Source organism: Mastigoproctus giganteus, chromosome 11 (assembly GCF_048544385.1).
Source record: "Mastigoproctus giganteus isolate SK-2022 chromosome 11, ASM4854438v1, whole genome shotgun sequence".
Lineage (NCBI taxonomy): Eukaryota > Metazoa > Arthropoda > Arachnida > Uropygi > Thelyphonidae > Mastigoproctus > Mastigoproctus giganteus.
In genome coordinates, this window is record NC_143585.1 from 92,352,249 (window position 1) to 92,372,059 (window position 19,811).

At 36.7% G+C, this 19,811-nt stretch overlaps 1 protein-coding gene across 4 annotated transcripts in view; it reads left to right on the forward strand.

Annotated features, from left to right (window-relative positions):
* Window positions 1–19,811, forward strand: part of LOC150078261 (G protein-coupled receptor kinase 2-like) — a 527,814-nt gene that overhangs the window by 157,488 nt on the left and 350,515 nt on the right. For all 4 annotated transcript variants that reach the window (XM_090385326.1, XM_090385325.1, XM_090385328.1 and 1 more), the window contains exon 2: window positions 14,340–14,435. In XM_090385326.1, the coding sequence (XP_090241452.1) occupies window positions 14,340–14,435 (96 nt within the window). The remainder of the gene's footprint in view (window positions 1–14,339; window positions 14,436–19,811) is intronic.

Below are 19,811 nucleotides of genomic sequence, written 5' to 3' on the forward strand. Positions count from 1 at the left end.
AGATGCAGTTTATAAAAATATATTAATTTGTGCGAATAGTTGTAAGTATATATATAATAGTTATTTGTCAGACATGATTGCTTCATTATTTTTGATTATTTTTATTTAATTTTAAGGAATTTAATAAATATGTCAGTACCGAAAAGAAAGTGCCGGCAGTATTCCCAAGAATATTAAGCTTAGGGTTTATTTCTACTCGGGGGAAATGATGCAATGCCTCTATGTCTCATCTGTGAAAAAACATTTACTAATGATGCTATGAAGCCATCAAAGATGAAAGAGCACGTTGAAAAAATGCATCCTAATAAAAAAGAAAATAATTTAGATATTTTAAAAATTTAAAAGAAAAATTTCTTTTACGTTCAAAAATGGGACTTAAGTCATTTTTTAAATCATCCACTTCTAAAAATGTTGAAGGTGGAATGGAAGCATCTTACAACATATCACTTTTAATTGCAAAAGGAGGATATCCTCATACAGTTGGTGAAAAATTAATTTTACCTGCAGTAAGAGAGGTAATAAGTACTGTAATGAAGATAGACCCAGATCTAATATTAAAAAATATTCAGCTGAGTAATAACACAATGTAACGTCGCATCGATGAAATGGCTGAAGATATTAAAAAATCTTTATTATTTGATCTACAAACAAATAAATTCGCCATTCAGTTAGACAAGGCAACTTTTAGAAGATGAGCATATTGATGATTTATGTTCGCTATTATAGCCCAAGAAAAGAAGAAATAACAGAAGAATTTCTTACTGCTGAGCAGTTAGAGAGACTTAAACGGCAAGTGAAATTATTTTTGATTGTTTTGAAAAATTTTTAGACAAATATAAAATACCTATTTCCAATGTAATTGTGGTGGCTTGTGATGGAGCACCTGCAATGATTGGCAAATGTAGAGGATTTCTAGCTCATCTGAAGAAAAAAGTCCAGAATGTTTGAACAGTGCATTGTGTTTTGCACAGACAACATTTAGTTGCAAAAAAAATTAATGAAAAACTTCACGATGTTCTAGATTTGTGCATAAAAACTATAAATATTATAAAATCGAAATCTTTAAATGATCATCTTTTTGCACAATTGTGTGATAGCAATGAAAAATACATAATAATTTGTTTCACTCAGATGTGCGCTGGCTGTCCAAAGGCAATTGTTTACAGAGATTAGTCAAAATTTTCGATACAGTTGTAGAATTTCTCCTTCAAATTGATGAACTTATGGGAATGCAATTATTAGATTTAAAAAGGCATATATTTTCCCAATTTAACAATATCCAAAATAAGTTACAAGAAAAAGATATTAATCTTATTCAAGTGCGGACAATTATTCTTGGGTTTCATTCTAAAACTGATCTTTTTTTTTATCCACACTAAAGCAATCAGAATTTCGTTATTTTGAAAATTTAAGACAACTGTCTATTCTCGAAAAAGATAAAATTTCTGCTGACGATATACTATTATATACCGATTATTTGAAAAAATTGAAAGAAGATATGAATGTTCGCTTTAAAGATCTCGAAAACTTGGATGTACCATCGTGGATTGTTGAGCCATTTGAATGTGACATGACTGGAATAGATATTTATTTACAAGAAGAATTAATTGAAATTAGAGAAGATCTCGAATTAAAAGTTTTGTTCAAAACAAATGGATAGGCAAAATTTTGGAATTCAAAAAATATATGGCAAAAATGCCCAGGATTAAAACATATATTTGAACCCTTATTGTTAGCCTTTCCGAGTTCTTATTTAGTGGAGGCAGGTTTTAGCCACCTGAATAATTTATTAAGAAAAAGTAGAAGTAGATTAAATATATCAGAACGCGGAGATTTACGAATAATATTAAGTAATTTTGAAACAAACATTTCAAACATTATATCTAAACATCAAGCCTAACCATCTCATTAATAATATAAATATAATATTATTTTCTTTTATTTTTATATACTTTTTGTACTATTGTTCATAAATATTTTTTTACGTTTCCTAATTACTATTACTGACTTCATACTTGTATGTAATATTATTTTGTACAATAAATTTTTATTGGAACATTTTGCTTATTTCAATCAGTCGAACAAAATCTTATTAGAGCTAATTAAATAATCCAAACACTTATCTTAATTATCTTGAAATTTTTAACAATATGTGTTTTGGGTGCTATATAGAGGGAAATGCCCACTCTAAGAATCCTGTTTGTTTCCATTGAAAATAATTAGGCATTAAAAGAAGTCAAAAATTTTGTGTTGAAGACTAAAATTTTACTCATATATAGATTGTTCTTCCATCTGAACAAAATCTAAATTTAACACTGTTTATATAGTATACACATATCGTTTTAGAGTTATAGTAATAATTAAGTTTTAAAGGGGGGATTGATGGAAATTTTTCTTCTTGTAAGGGGTCGATGCTTGAAAAAGGTTGGGAACCCCTGATCTATAAGAAGAAAGGCTGAATATGTGGGCTAGACAGGTTGGTAATTAAGAATATTAGAGGGAGATCTGAATGAGCTCTATAATGTTTTGAGAGGGAATAGTAAAATGAAAGAAGGCAAAACTTTCATGGTTATTAATGATACTAGAAGTAGGGGACATAAATTCAAATTATGGGTGCAGAGGTATAGGCCACACTGTACGAAGTTTTCTTTTATCCAGCAAGTTGTTAATTGGTAGAATAAGTTACTGCCATGGGTAGCTGAGACTGGCAGCCTGGGAAAATACAAAGGTCAGCTAGATCAGTACCTACTGAGGGAAACACACATGGGTAGTCTTTTTTTTATTTTGTTTTATTGTTTATTTTATTTATTTATTTTTGGCTGGTGTAGCAGAAATACCTAGGGCTTTGTAGAATATGAGTGGGTCAGAAGTATAGTAAACCAAGTACAATTTTTCTTCAAGTCATACTAACAAGCCAGAGAATAATGGGCAGCCTGGCTACCTCCTAGTAGTGTGTGAGGGTAATGTGGTATCCCACCAGGGGCCCTGCAGCCAAATTCCAGGACGCATAACAGAACCCAACATAATATAACATCTTCAACACAAAACCTGGCATTTACAGTGTTCTGTATTTCTTCACAGCGTACATATGGCACAGATATGAGAAACCACAGGTGGCACCTGACCCTAATACTATGCACACTAAATGTACAAGTCCCTTCAAGCCAATAATTATTCAGTGAAAATGAGGACAGTCAGTTTTCTAGCCAGCCAGTAGAGAACAGTGGTGCCTTATAATGCTGAAGAACATCTGATAGTGTTCGTTGTTACAGTGGGCCAAGTCCATCTTGCACGAGATTCAGCAAGAAAGTTATCCAAGTCTCCTTGTTTATAATCATGCAGTTATCTCTCCATAATGTTTGAATCATTGGAAGTGAATTGTTATTGTCAAAATAAATATTGTCCAATTATTTTTAGTTACTGAAAGAGGCCGACAAAGATTCTGATAATTATTATGCTTGAACTTTTGATTTGCAAAAAGATCTTGCCATTTCCAAAGCTAACCACATCCGTCACTTATTACAAGAGAAATTTGTACATATAAAATTGTGGCGTCCACCCAATTAAATTTGGATGCTCTGTAATGTACGTGTGCAATGGGTCAGAAGGTGGAAGAGGGTCGAAAGAAATCTCGACTGTTATTACAAAGCATTTAAAACATAAGGCCAACCAATGCATCAACATTACTCTCTATTGTGATGCTTGCAAGGGGGCAAATATAAAGGTTGAACTTAATTTACTGAAGCTGTTCAACAACCCTTCTATGTCTGTCAATACAATTGACATAGTATTCATAGTTTCTTGTCACTCCTGCCTACCAAATGATGCCAATTTTGGAGTTATCGAAAAGTTTAGTAAGAAACATTCATTGATAAACGGCCTTAACAACTGGATTAATATAATAAAAAATTCAAAGAAAAAAGACCCACCATTTAAAGTAGTTGAACTTAAGCGCAATGATTTTTTGTCATCAGAGCCTATAGAAAAGGCCATAATCAACATGGGGGGGGCATTAGCAAGGAGCCTGTCAATTGGCTTAATTTTCAACGGCTGCAGTTTAAAAGAGGGTGTCCCTTTTCAGTATTATACAAAAACTCACCAAGTGATTTAATGCCATTCGAAGAAATTGATGTACAGAAGAAGAAAATCAGTAGACCTCTGTCTTCATTGGTGCAAGTTAAACAGAATCACTTATACAAAGACTGACAGCCCGTAAAAAGTGCAAAAAAAGCAGACATGATTTCATTATTGCCTTATATTCCTCACAGTTTCTACAAAGAGGCAGATCTTGATCAATCTTAATCATCATAGTTTCTACACAGAGGCAGATCTTAAAAAAAATCAATCTTAGTCATCATAGTTTCTACAAAGAGTTGTCAGTGGAAAGGAACACTGGATCTGCTGAAGTGCCTGAAGATAAGTCTCAAATTATGCATGAATATACGTATGACTAATAAAAGTACCAACTTTTATCTTTTTTTGTGCGAAAAAATTGTGATTTTAATTTCCATAACACATTATTTGTTTAAATAAAACAGCATTGGTAAAAGAAAAAGTGATATTACTCATTTATTCAATCCTAAATAATAAAAATAGTAATAAAACTTTGTTATGTTATTATTTGGTTTTTAGGAGCATTAGCAACTAAGGCCATATTGCTGCAGGGATAAGCGGTGGTCATTCCCTAACCTTTCCACATCCTCCGTATTTGGTGGTGACGGGCTCGAACCTCAGTCTAATCAAGAAGCATGTGCTACACACTGCTGCTCCTTCCCACCTGGCTACGGAGGCACCTAAAACTTTGTATTCTACAACAGAAGTGGATAAATATTCCAGTTAAAGTGAACCAAGTTCATTTGTTTTTGTTTAAACCAAAATTTTAAGGATAAACATTTCAAATTCTTAGGAAATTCAAAGACAGAAGATATTAATAACTAGTTTCAAACAATATTGAAATTTATTTAAATTTATCTAACAGTGAATTTTTTATTGGCTCATACGCAAAAGTTGATTTTTTTCAACACTATTTGAAAGTGACTTGATTCGCTATCCTTCTGACCCACTCATATGTAAATGATGTTAGCCTGTGTTAATATTAGGCAATTGCAAAAATTTGAGAAGGTGCAAAAAACCACAAGCTAATGTATCCTACTTAAACTGAACTCATAGTTTCAAAACTTTGCGTGGGAACAGCTCTTGCCTAGCAGATTTCCATCAGTTTGTGGTTTGTTCTAGTTGCATGAGCACTAGGTTGAGGCAATAAACACAAAAAGACTAATTTAACCCATCAAATATTGGGATTACAACTTCTTTTCTCAATTAAATGCAATAAACTAAGTGTATGGGCATCTCTGTACTGTTAAATTATTTAAACAAAGTCACTTCAATTAAGTTCACTCAGTTTTACTCTGTCATTACAAACTTCCTGCTTGTTCCTTATGTTCTCATATTATTCTAATTCCACAGTCCATCCTAAGTTAAATAGTTACTATACAGTTCTAGTTTACACAACTACTTCAACACCTTGTGATAATTTACTTAATTTCCTAGTTACATGTATATTGCTTTCTTAATTAGGTTCAGGATTAGTTCAGGTATACAGGCCAACCCTTGCCATTCTAAATAAAATTGCACAAACAAATAACCACATTTATAGGTATCTCTATACTGCTAAATTAATTGAAAATGTTACCTGAATGTTCATTGTTTTCTTGTTCTGTCTTTACAAACTTCCTGTGTCTTAAGCAAAAGAATAGAGTGCCAAGTCCACCTTTCCAGTGAGGGCAAAATCTGTAGTCATTGCTCACTGAACATTGGGTCAAAATTAGAACAAAGGTTTTTTTTTTCCTCCTCTCTTTTTCTTCACAATAATATTGAAGTTATCCTTGCTATAGTGAAATTACCCATTCTTCTTGATATAACTACTGGAATGGTCTGGTATTTACTTGCCTAGACTTCCAGTTTGTCCATCGTTACTTCCTTCATAGTTTTCAACTATACTTGCCTATGCTCCCACTGTAAAAACATACATTAACTGTAAACCTTGCCTTTCACTAAACCAAAAGAAAACAGGATTCTCTGTAAGGAGCCCTTATCCCTTTTTTTAAAAGACAAAGTTCCACTCCAGACCAAGATTTTTTGTCCAATAGGCATCTCTGTAATGCTAAATTATTTAAACAAAGTCACTTCAATTAAGTTCACTCAATTTTACTCTGTCATTTGAATGTTCTTTATGTTCTCATATTATTCTAATTCCGCAGTCCATCCCAAGTTAAATAGTTCCTATACAATTATAGTTTACACAACTACTTTAACAACTAGTGAAAAAAAACTACCCTTTCTGAAGTTGTGTGATGTTCGAGATTTGAATCTTCTCTTTAGAGCTTTGTATGGCCAAATGTGTTTTAATACTTAATCCCTTTTTATCTCAGCAATTAATTTGTTACCCCAGGGAGTCAACATTACTACGAGTAGTGGCAGATGATGCAAGAACACAAGCTTACAGAGCAATATGGCCTTAGTTGCTAATGCTCCTAAAAAAAAAACCAAAAAAAAAAAAAAAAAAAAAAAACCACACACAAAAAAAACACAAGCATCAGCCAAAAAAAAAAAAAAAAAAGATTTAAAAAAAAAAGACATCTCCCATTTCACCTAGTCATTAGCATTAGTAGAGGCATATGATGCTGCAAGAAAGCAAGCTTATATAGCATCAGCCAAAAAAAACCAAAAAAACTTAAAATTTCACCAAATGTTTGTCTAGTTCTTCTTTGAACTTATTTAATTTTCTGACCTTCACTACAACACATGGAAGTTTGTTCCAACTATCTATCAACCACCAGCTGGCTAAAGATGAATTTCCGCACATCTATTCTACAATTGGCTTTCCTCAATTTGAACTTGTGCTCTCGAGTGGGTAATCTGAGAAAGAAGAAGAAGAATCCCCTCAGCACTGAGTTTGCTCAAACCATTCAAAGGCCTTATACACCTCAATTAGATCACCTCACAGGTGCCTAGTCTCCAGAAGCTGCAATTTGCAAGACTTAAGCTTTTCTTGGTAACACCAACCCTTCGTTCCACTCACCAATCTCATTGCCCTTCTCTGTACTCGTTCCAGCAGCTTTACATCTTTCCTAAAATGAGGCCTCCAGACCAGTATACAGTACTCAAGGTGTGGCCTGACCACTGCCTTATGTAAGGGAACCATCATCCCCTTATCTCTGCTAGCAAAATTTCTGTATATTATTGACAAGACCACGAGCTACCCTTGCAGCCTGTCTGCACTGTTAGAAACTTCATATCTAACTGCAAAAATAACCCCATGTCCTTTTCATTCTCCACTACCCGAACATAGTACTACCCAGTTGATACGTTACTCTGGAGTTATTGCTTCCCATATGCAGTACTTTACATTTGTCAATGTTAAACTTCAGTTGCCACCTCTCAGCCCATCTGCTCAACTTTTCAAGATCCTGTTGCAGTAGCATATTATCATTTCTGTCATTAACAAACCTGTCAACCTTCGTATCGCCAGCAAACTTAGACATTAACCCGGATATAACTTCATCAATATCATTAATAAATACCGAAAACAATAATGGGCCGAACCCTAGGGGACTCTAATAACATTATTCCACGAAGAGCAGCGTCCACCGATAACCACGCTCTGTCTTCTCCCACTCAATCATCCCTTTATCCATTGTAGCAATTTGCCCTTAATGCCATACTGTTCCAATTTTTACAGTAATCTTCCATGTCCCACAGTATCATAAGCTTTCCTAAAATCCAAGTATATGATATCAAAATTCCTTCCAATAGTTTGTCTAGTCCTCCTTGAGAATTTATTTAAGCTATCAACTTCCACAACAGATGGAAGTTGGTTCCAGCAATCAACCAACCGCTGGCTAAAGCCAATTTTTACACAACTATTCGGCAACTGCCCTTCCTCAATTTGAATTTGTGCCCCCTCGTGTGTGTGGTCTGAGCAAGAGAAGAATCCCATCAGCATTGAGCTTACTCAATCCCTTCAAAGCCTTAAACACCTCAATCAGATCACCTTGCAGGTGCCTATTCTCCAGATGCTGCAAATTGCAGAAATGAAGCCTTTCTTGGTAAGGGCACCCGTTTGTTTCCTCTCACCAATCTCTCTGTCCTTCTCTGTACTCATTTCAGCGGCTCTACATCCGTCATAAATATGAGGCCTCCAGATCCTGCTAAAAATTCCTGTATATCACTGACAAAGCCCCATGAACTGCCCTGGCAGCCTGTCTGCCTTACTCAGAGAACTTCATATTCAACTACACAATTACCCCCAGGTCATTTTCATTTTCCACTACCCTGAGTGTAGTACCACACAGTTGTTATGTTACTGTAGGGTTACGGCTACCCATATGCAGTACTTTGCATTGAAAAATGCAAAGTACTGCATTTGGAAGACCTTTGCAGTACTGTGCATTGAAAAATGCAAAGTACTGCGAAGGTCTTCAACAGAAGCGACCCCAGGTCTATCAGCACCCTGTGTGAGATTTTTTGGTGCACTCTCTCCAACTTTAAATTTACCACAAATCAATGAATTTTCAGGGCATTTTGCACCCCCTAAATTTTGGCGCCCTGTTCGGGGGGAACCGCTCGATCATGCCTTATGCTGGCCCTGGTCTTCAATTGCTATTTCTCAACCCATCTGCCTAACTTTTCTAGTTTTATTTAATGTTTAATACTTTTATTAAATAATATAAAATAAAATAAAATAAATTTATTAATTTAGTACATACTACATATAATATACAGTTTCATATATACTACTGTATAGTATATTTTTAATAAATTTTTTTTTAAATTATACAATTTCACATGGCTTGACTCCTCTGTGGCTGGGAATCCTCCAACCACAGAGATCCTAGAATGAAGGTGATGTGATGGGCGTTGGCTTGGTAATCACGATAAAGATGCTGAGACCAGTCAGCATCGTTATTGTGATTACCAGTCTTCTTTCTTCAGTGAGAGAGGGCAGCCTGGGAATTCCCAGAGCCATTTCAATCGTATGGGTTTGGGGGTGATATCCTGTGTTTGTAGGTTATCCACTTGAGGAGCCAGTACTCTGCTACCCAGATGGGTTTTGCATTCGTGGGTGGTGCCGATGCCCAGATTTCTGTTGCATAAAGTAGTGGGGGGATATGATGAAACCGGTTCTGACATATTTTGTTGGTAACCTTGTCTGAGATGTATTTCAGGTGCTGCTTCGCTCTCCATTTCAGGTGCACCATCTGCCTGATGAGTTTGTCGATGTGATGGTTAAATCTCAGCTTTGTGTCAAAAACCACCATCAGATCTAAATCTGTATCTGTTTGGATGGTGGTCAGTATTTTTAAATCGTCAGCATAAGAAAATATATCTGGTCTGTGGATTATAAAAGGGGAGATAATTGCAGTAAAGAGGAGGCTGGAGAGGACTCCCCTTGTGGTACTCCTGTAGATATTTGCTTAGTATAGGTTTTTTTAGAATTATGGAGTATGATTGTACAGTTCTGAAGGAGTAATGAGAGGAAATGGAATGCATCCCCACCTATGGAGTAGTGGTCTTCAAGCAGTCATAGGAGGGCAGGTACTTGAATGGCATCAAATGCTGCTTTGATGTCGAGGTAGGTTATGGGGAGTTCTCTTCTCTCAAAAGCTGCAAGGATGCTATGGGTGGTGGCAAAGAAATTGGTAATGGTGGACCTGTTTGGTAGTGATGAATGAATTTGTGGTGGAGCATCTGGAAGTATGTGAGCTGTTAGAGTTGGCAGGAGGGTCCTTTCTAGTAGCTTCCAGAGACATGAGCATCTGGAAGTATGTGAGCTGTTAGAGTTGGCAAGAGGGTCCTTTCTAGTAGCTTCCAGAGACATGAGGAATTGGGGATGGGTCTGAAGTGTTTCTCTAATGATGGTGTTCTTATTTGTGAGTTTGGCCTTACCAAATAGACATTCCATTGATGGGGAAAGGTGTGTTTGGTTAATACTGCATTGAAGATGTTAACAAGGGCTGGATGATATATGGACCTAGGCATCTGAGCATGAGGTGGGGTATTCCATCTGCACCCACAGCTGTAGCGGATGGGGTTGAATTCAAGGCTGCTAGGATTTGGCATTTAGATATAGTGATGGATGTCAGCAAGTCTTGTCTACTTCAATTGAATATGTAGTCTAAATTATTGTTGGATGTCGTGACATCTTCAAATTGGGTAATGAAGTCAATCCATCTCTGGGGATCAAGATGCTCTGGGAAACTAGTGGTTTCTTTTGTGTATGGTGTCTTTGCAGCTGTTAGCAACCATTCAAAATAGCTCTTGATGAACTGGGATTTTTGGCAGTAGAAAATGGCTCGTGCTCTTTAAAAGGCTATCCTATCTTAATTTTGCCAGATTGCTTCCATTGCTTCATTTCATTGATTGTGATTGTCTTTGAAGCAGCATATTGAGCTACCATGATAATCCATTTAGTTAACAGGTCAGCCACTAGTAGGGTATCACAGGACTCAAGGACATACCATGGGATGAGAGATGCTGCTGTAATGTATTTGTGGAAACATCCAGATATTTTGGACTGTAGATCACCTGTATCACCTGTTGTTTTGCGTTAAAACTTGGGATTGGTGGTTCCAGTTGTAATAGGATTGGGTCATGGTGTGAGTTAAAGTAACCATCTTGAGGAGTCTCAAGTGTACAGGGTATTGATGTGAAGATCAGATCAAGTGGTTTGTACCCCTTGTGGGGCCATCATTGTCTATAGTAAGGCCTGCTACAGTGCTTAGCTGTGGTAGGAGCAGTCTTTTTTTATTATTAGCCATATGGTACAAGGAAGCCTGAGGCTTATGCTGCACCAGCGAAAAAAAAAAAAAATTCCCAAGTTGCCCCCCCCCCTGAGAGAGAGAGAGAGAGAGAGAGAGAGAGAGAGAGAGAGAGAGAGAGAGAGAGAGAGAGAGAGAGAGAGAGAGAGAGAGAGAGAGAGAGAAGTAGAAAGGAATCACCAACAAAGAGGAGAATGATGATATCCAGCTCAGGACCCTGGGTTTGCCAAGCCCATACTCACCAGATGTGAGCCCCCGGGGTTATTTTCATATGACCCAGACATGGAGGGAGGTTGAAGTCACCACAGACAATTTTCATTGGTGAGGTGTGGAGGTGGTGAAGGATTCAGTTGGTCACCGCTTGCATTGTTTCCTTTGTAGGATTGGGTGGGATGTAGATGACAACGACTTCAATGGAAATAGACCTCAATTTAAGCAGTGCATAGAGTGCTTCGTAATCATCTGAGTTGCTGTTCTGAAGGGTGAGGATGGCTTGATTGTAGAACAGCGATGTTCCCCCGCCCTTCTTTTATTCTGGGATGTGAGCATGACATTTAAATGGGCTTTTACCAACACTGTTTAATACTAGGATTTACTTTATCAGAGTGGTGAAAATCTGAATTAAAGTGAAGTGTGTTGTTATTTTGGACTTAATATATAGTATTCCAGCCAGATAATGGCTGAAGTACTATATATTCCAGATAAGTCCAGTTTTACTGAAATTAATTTGAAATAAGGATTGCTCAAATCGAATTACTGAAATGGGGCTGCTCAAATAAGATAACTCCACACCACTCTTATTGCATTATCACTGCAGTTTAAAGTACTCATTATATCAAAACATTTCACATAATTCACTTTTTATTAATTTAGAATTTTCCTGTATTTAATATGAACAGATATGTTATTCTAATAAAGGTCATGGGATGCCTCTCTGATTGCAGAAATTGTTACTACAAAATATGCAAATATATTGGCTTGTAAAAGTGATTAGCAGTTAATTCATTTCAAATTTGTGCACTGAATGATAATGACCACATGGTAGGAGCTAATGGAGTTTCAAAGTGGTAGAATAGTTGGATATTATGTCAGGAAAACGTGTGCTTTCTGTTACTCAGGAATTAAACATTCCAAAGTTGACAGTTGTCACTGATGTAAAAATGGAAGTCCAGAGGTGAAACTGAGTCCAAGAAATGGCTAAGTAGGCTTAATATTGACTGACAGCAGCTGATGCACATTGAGATAGCTGGTTACTTCGTCTTGCTACCAGACTTGAGAATTTGAGGTTTGAGCTGGAAGTGGCTATAGGTGTAAGTGTTTCCATGACAGATTGAGAGCTTACTCCACGAATTTTATTTTCATGGAAGAGCTGCAGTCCATAAGCTTCTGATAACAAAGACAAATTCACTCTGTTGATTGGAATGGTATGGGGCCTACACACTGAACCTGGACTGTGGATCAGTGGAAATCAGGCTTGTGGAATGACCGGTCATGCTGCCTGCATTCTGTTTTGATGGATGTGTTTGGGTATTTAGGGTGCCTGGAGCTTGCCACCTAAGTATGTTGTTCCATTTATGAAGTTAGGAGGAGGAGCGATGATCTGTGGCTGTTTCTCATGGTGTGAACTAGGTCAACCAGTTGATACCACGTTCATACCATTCATACCACGAGAAATAGCCAAAGAACCATGCAGTGCACAGAACCATGAATGCTGCACCCTACATTGATAATTGGAACAATTCTGTATGTCCAGTACAATTTTATGGAAGCAGCCATTACATCTTCTAACATGACTGCTCTATATCATAATGCAAGGATTGTGAATGCATAAGTTGAGAATAACATCTGAAGTCATAGTGGCCACTCTGAGGCGAGCACTCACCTCAGCCTAATTTGAAGATATTTGGGATGAACTGGAATGCAGAATTAGGGCAATGTCAAGACAACTCTCTTTGTTATTGGAGCTTACAAATGATTTAAAGGAATATTGGGACATAGTACCAATAGTTTTCTACCACAAATTACAAGTCTTTCACAATGCATTGAACAGGCCAACAGTTGGCCAGTACGCTATTAATTTCTTGGAATAAATACATATTTAGTGCATAACTTGAAGTGGTCTTAACTTTTGGTATGATAATATATTAAATAATGATCATTATTGCAGATTTATAGTTATAAGTTGTAGTTGCCATTTTGTACTTTTTTTTTTTCTTTAATGTATAACAATATATATAAAAATTGAGAAAACATCAGTTTAAATATCAATGTTAAATAAAGCTAAATTCAGGCAATATGCATCTGTATAATTTACAGAACAGTAATATTGCATTTTTTCATGTTAATTTTGAGCCCACTGCTCAAATAGTGACCTGCTGAAATAGGGTACTTCCACACTACCCAGTGCACTCTTCAGACAGTGTAGAGGTTATGATCAAATAGCTATTATCCTTAGTCACTTCTGGTTTTACTGGAATGCAGTGGCACTGTTTCTTGGGGGTTCCAAATTTTTAGAGAACTTTGGGTTGATGCAATTACTGTTTGTTTACCAGGGCTCCAGACTAACAGTGCCTAAATTTGGCATTGTTCAGCAACTTTGTATTGATAACATGATGTGTGATTTATCCTTGTGTCATATTTTAAATTATATTTTTAAATAAAAGAAAAATTAATAGCTTGACAAAATTGATAGATTAACTTGTTATAATTTTTAATTCTTGAAATTGATTTAAGGGTATAGCAGACTCTCGATTTACCGGAATTGGATTAACCGGGACACTTCAAGATTCCAAATAAAAAAAATCAACTGGAAATCAAAATTCAAGTATTAAATAGATGTTTTGCAAGTCATAAATAAGCGGTGTTATAAGTTGTAGTTGGAAGATTAATGTACCTATTATCACGCAAATCCTACTGTCTTCACACCCGCTGCTCAAAAAGAAAAAAAAGAAAAAAAAAAGAAAAAAAAAAAATGTTTAGTTTGTTTTGTGTGCGTTGCATCAATTGTTGTGTTTTGTCACACCTCAAAAAGACAAATTTTGTTTTGTTATTTATGTCAGGGATTTTGAAATTTTTTTATAGTAAATATATTTTTTTTTGTTTAGAAATTGTGAAAATGATGGATAAATGCAAAAGAGTTGTTTTTCAATTGAACAAAAGCTTGAAATTATTCAAAAGTTTGAAACTGTGCATCCTTTAAATCTTTAATGAACCATTATAATGTTGGTAACCAAACCATACACGACATCGTAAAAAATGAAGGGAAGCATTGTTTTGGACACGTGAGTAGTGCATGCTAAGTTGTTTGTTTTTTTTTTTTTTTCTATCTCCATATTTTTTACGTAGCTTACTGAACATATTTCGATATTTTTGGATTAACTGGAAAATCAAGAGTCCACTGTATTTAGTTCTTTAGGGTTTGGAAATACCCTTTGGACATTTATTGTAATTTTTACATAATGTGATATTGCTAAGTATTTTGAAACCTTTGTTATATGAAATGACTTTTATTTGTTTCAGGTGGTGCTGATAGTAACAAGGGTAAGAGTAAAAAATGGAAGAAAATTCTTCAGTTCCCACACATATCACACTGTATAGACTTGAGAAACAAAATTGGTAAGAGTTGTATATCTTTAATTTGATTTATTATTATTATTTTTCTCCTTATGGGATTTTTCCTGCCCTGTCACAGGTATTGGTACCAAGTGCTTGGGCTGGTTGGTTGTGTTCGGTTTCTATTGTTATTATTATTACTGTTGGTTGAGGAACTTTCTGGCTATCCTACATGTGTTCGGGATCACAGCTTTTTGGAGTTCTGTGAGGCCTGTTGCTGCTGGATTCTTATGGAGGCTGTTTGGCACAGTGTTGGTGATTGACACAGTGACCGGGATGGTTATTACTGTTCCATATGCCACATTTCTCTGACTTCCTGTCTTTGGTCTGTGTACTTCCTTGTCTTTTCCTTGTAGGTTTTCTGGAGGTTGTCAGTGTTGGGCACTGCTGTGTCGATCAGGTAGGTAGCCATTTCCTTCTTGTCAATGAGGGTTATGTTTGGTGTGTTGTGTGGGATTGTCTTGTCTGTTATGATGGCATGTCATTACAAGTGTGAGCCTCAGGCTGTAATCCTACAGCCTGAGGTTCACACTTGTAATTTGGTAATCTTTCTTTGATCAGCTGGTATTTTTGCTCTAGTTTCTTCTATTATCTCGGCCACCTGGTTGTGTTTCTGAGGATCACACTGTAGTGTGATCCTGCACCGATGTGCTAGATTGTTTCTGGGGCCTTGTTGCATCGTAGACATGTGTCATTTGTTACTCCACAGTCCTTGGTGATATAGTTCCTGGTGTTGGTTACCTGGTCTTGGGTTATTAGCATCATTCCGATCTTAGGGAAGAGCCTCCCGCTTGTAAGCTATGCATTAGAAGCCATCTTATCTATTTAAACTTCTTGTTGGTCTGTCATGGAGTGCCTTCTTCGTCCATCTGGATCTTTGTTTCTTTTGTCTGTGTGAGCGGGATTTCCTTGTTGAGGTTGGGTGGTGTGTACTTTGTCTGTCTTCCTTATGGCTTGGTAGATTGATGCTGTGTTTTGCTGGAAGTAATCCTACAGGTTCTTAATCACCTTCTTCTGTTGTTCAGTGAGTTCTGACAAATCCCTTCATCTTTCTTTCTGGGCTGTGGTCAGATGGCTGACTTCTGGTGGTGGTGGTGTTGGCGGCTGTCATTATCCTGTGAGTCTCCTAATATTCTCCAGCTCAGTGTTGGTCTGATCTGTGATCCTGAAGGAGTATATTAATGCTGGGACTGTGTAGGTGGTGTTATGGTTCTGACCATATTCCCGCTATTCATCTTTGATATTATTATTATTATTATTATTCAGTTTATTCAAGAATTTAAAAAAAAAATTCATCTGATAGTGATATCTTCCAATATTATTATTATTTTTTTTGGTTGATTTTAATATAAATCTTTTAAACTATTTTCGGAAGTGGTAGTTATTCAGTTACTGTTTAATGTTGAATAGCTATGCTTTTCAGGTAATATTTGCAATCAGAAATCAATAGTAAATAGTTTTGTAAGTTCATGTAGAGACTGCATTTCAACAATAATAAGTTATTGTATGGATAAGTGCGAAAGCATCAATTAACGTAGCTATCTACCAAAGTAGTTAAGTCAAATTAGCATCATTTTGATTATATCTCATATTGTGAATACTTCACAAGTTGCCATGGTATTGTACTACCTCGAATAAGTAACACTTCGCCAATGGAGAAGACTACTGTTACTTATTTTCGGCAGATACCACCACCCAGGTGGCACTGTCTCAAAGCTTGTTGGCGCTTCATTGGCGGGCAGGTACCCTGGTGTTGCAATAGTGACAACCTAGTTATGAAGTATAACTTCACAATATGAGAGATGATGCCTGAAGGTGTGCAGTAGTATAAACTATAAAATATATAAGGACAAAAGCCTCATGCTACAAGATAGAATGACTAACATATGGGTAAGTGCGAAATAATCAATTAACGTAGCTATCTACCAAAGTAGTTAAAGGTGCCTCCATAGCCATGTAGGCAGGAGCAGTGCATAGCACACGCTTCTTGATTAGACCGGGGTTCGAGCCCGTGACCACCAAATACGGAGAATGCGGAAAGGCAAGGAATGACCACCACATATCCCCGGAGCAATATGGCTTTAGTTGCTAATGTTCCTAAAAACTCAACAACAACAAAGTAGTTAAGTAAAATTGGCATTGTTTTGATTATATCTCATATTGTGAATACCTTCACAATGAGTTGCCATGGTATTGTACTACCTCGAATAAGTAACACTTTGCCAATAGAGTGACAACATATGGGTAAGTGCGAAAGCATCAATTAACGTAGCTATCTACCAAAGTAGTTAAGTTTAACTACTTTGGTAGATAGCGAAGTTTAACTTAGATAGAGATTTTGTAGGTATTACTTAGTATCGGTAAAGGTATCAAATCCACGTGTTACAAGTTGCAGCTCTGCTGAACGAGACGTTTTTTAGCCATATTTAGCTGCTTTATTGACCAGTTGTTATATTAAATTATTTTCTATAAGTAGCTTATAGATCTAGTCAGGATCCTTAGTTTATTCTGAATTGACACAGCGAGATTTGGAAGTAAATTAATACTTAAGTGTCCGTAGATTTACTGTTCGTAACTTGCCACCATTGTTATACAATTCAACATTATATCCCGAACTAGATAGCGTTAGTGTAGTATATAATATAATATTGTCAATTAATCAGTAAAATCTATTAATCTTGTTAAACTTCATTGTCAATTAAATTATAATTTTTAACTAAATACATATAATGACTTAGATTACAAACGTAACATAATTAATTAATACATAACTTGATACGGAAGTTATATAAACGGAACTTGTAGATAATACTCGATACTGAAAAATATATATAGCGTTATAACTGTGTTGGGATACAAGTTTAGGGTTATAATTTTGTACTGAAATTGAAATTTTATTGAAATTAAATCGAAATCATGACTCAGACTAGAACAGCAAAAAAAAAAAGGCTCAAGCTAATGGTAGTGCTGTGGCTCAGGGGAGAACTGAGGGGGGGGCAGTTGCTGTCTGAATCACAGCCTTTTAAAATGCACTGCTTGCTTGATGTTTGTGGAGCAGTCATGTACGGGACATGATATTGCCACGGGGGATGTCTTTGTGTGTGCGCGATGTAAGGAAATCAGGCGACAACTCAGCGTTGTTATAGGCCTATATAAGAGCTTGAAGGACAGGGTGGATGCCCTGGAAGGATCTAAATTGAGGGGCCCATCAAGCTCTCAGATGCCCACATCAACGCCAGAGCTTGCACTTGGTCATCACGCAACCCAGCGGCAACTCCCAAGGCAGAATGCGCTGGTCCCACAAGAACTAGTAGTTGTTGGTGACTCTATTGTCAGGGAAATGGGGAACATGCTTTGTAAAAAGGATAGATGGAACATGACCAGGGTATGTCTGCCATGGCCAAAGGTTGATGACGTTATAGAGCGGATATTATCTTTTAAGGGCACAAAAGGTGATATAGTTGTACACGTTGGCACTAATGATATTAAGAGTAGGAGACTGGCGGAATTACTTAACAAGTACAGATCACTGTTGAAAAAAAAAAGCCGTGAATTAGGGTTGAATTGGAAGTGCCTGCAATTCTGCTCAGACAATAGGAGGGTGTATATGATGAGAGCCTTGTTGATCAATTCTGCCTTGGAAAGATTGTGCAAGGCTGAAGGGGTAGAATTTTTTTCAGCCTGGTCTGTACTTGTTAACAGGAGAGACTGCTTCTACAGGGATGGGATACACTTTAATAGAAAGGGTGCAAGAATATTTGCTGATACTGTTGAGGCAGTGTTAGGTGGGTTGGAAAACTGCTAGCTTGGGAGGACACATGGACTAATAGATTAACAGTAGCCACTGGCTACTGTTAATCTATTAGTGAAAGTGATTCTTCCACTGCTTCTATTGGAATGAGCAGCAGCCTGGAAAACAAGATGCAGGATATTTCAGAGACTGCTGGGAGTCATTGCGGTACAAGTAAACACATGGGTTGTGTTAGGGTAGCTAAGAATAGGAACAGGTGCATGTATACTTGTGTGTACACCAATGCTAGGAGTTTGGTAAATAAATTTGATGAATTTGAGGTATTGCTCAAAACATCAAAGGCAGATATTGTTGGAATATAACAGAGATGTGGTGTCACACAGATATAAGGAATGCAGAACTGGAATTTGGGGAGTACAATATGTACAGAAAGGATAGACAGGATAGGAAGGGGGGAGGTGTTATGCTATTAGTTAAGAAACACATAAAATCCAAGGAAGTGAAGCCAGTCGACATAGCTGGACAGTGCAATGTTGAGTCAGTTTGGTGTGACATAAGCATTGGGAGATCAAAATTGAAAGTAGGAGTGTGCTATAAGCTTAATGACTCTGATGAGTATAATAAGAAACTGTACAGGGAAATAGAATAGGCCAGTAAATCAGAGAGTCTTATAATGGGGGATTAATTAATTTCCCAGATATTGACTGGAATTTGTGGGTTGGTCACTCATACACTAGCAAGGCTTTTGTGGATTTATTGGATGATTGTTTTCTACATCAGCATGTTTGGGAGGCAACTAGAGGGAGTAATACTCTTGATTTGATTATCAGCAGTGATTCTTCATGCATTAAGAATCTGCAGATAAATGAACCACTAGGTGGCAGTGATCACAGTGTGCTGCAGTGGGATTTACTCAAAGAGGTAACTACCATTAGGGGTAAAGGGAAGGGTTATTGCTTCTGTAAAGGCGACTACGATGGACTGAGACAGTATTTAAATTCTATACAGTGGGACCAACTGATGATGTTACCAACAGCAAATTCAAAATGGGAAGCATTCAAAGAACTTATCTTGGAAGCTACTAGGCTTTACATACCAACTAAGAAATATTGTTCAAGGTTTAGGCCAAAATGGATGTCAGATGAACTAATGAGGCATATGGCAGAGAAGAAAAATGCATGGGATACTTACAAATTAACACATGACACAGAAGCCTATGATAAATACAAGTTGATATGCAACCAAGTTACAAAGGAGGTTAGGCAGGCGAAGGCAGATTACGAGAAATCCTTGGCAAGGGATGCAAAGAAAAACAGCAAAGAGTTCTTTACTTGTGTAAACTATAGAAGGAAGGGGATGAATCAGATTGGTCCACTTGATATTGATGGGTCAACTGTTGATGATCCTGCTCATTTAGTTAACAAACTAAATGAATATTTTGCATCGACATTTACACATGAGGAGTTATTCAGCAAGGGGAATGCCAGAGGTGTATTCAACTCTAGCAGTAAGCTACAGAATCTTGAAATAACTGGGAGTAAAGTGGAGGAGAAACTGTTGAAGATAAACACAAGAAAGGCACCCGGGGTGGATGGGATCTATCCAGTTATATTAAAGGAGGCAGCAAA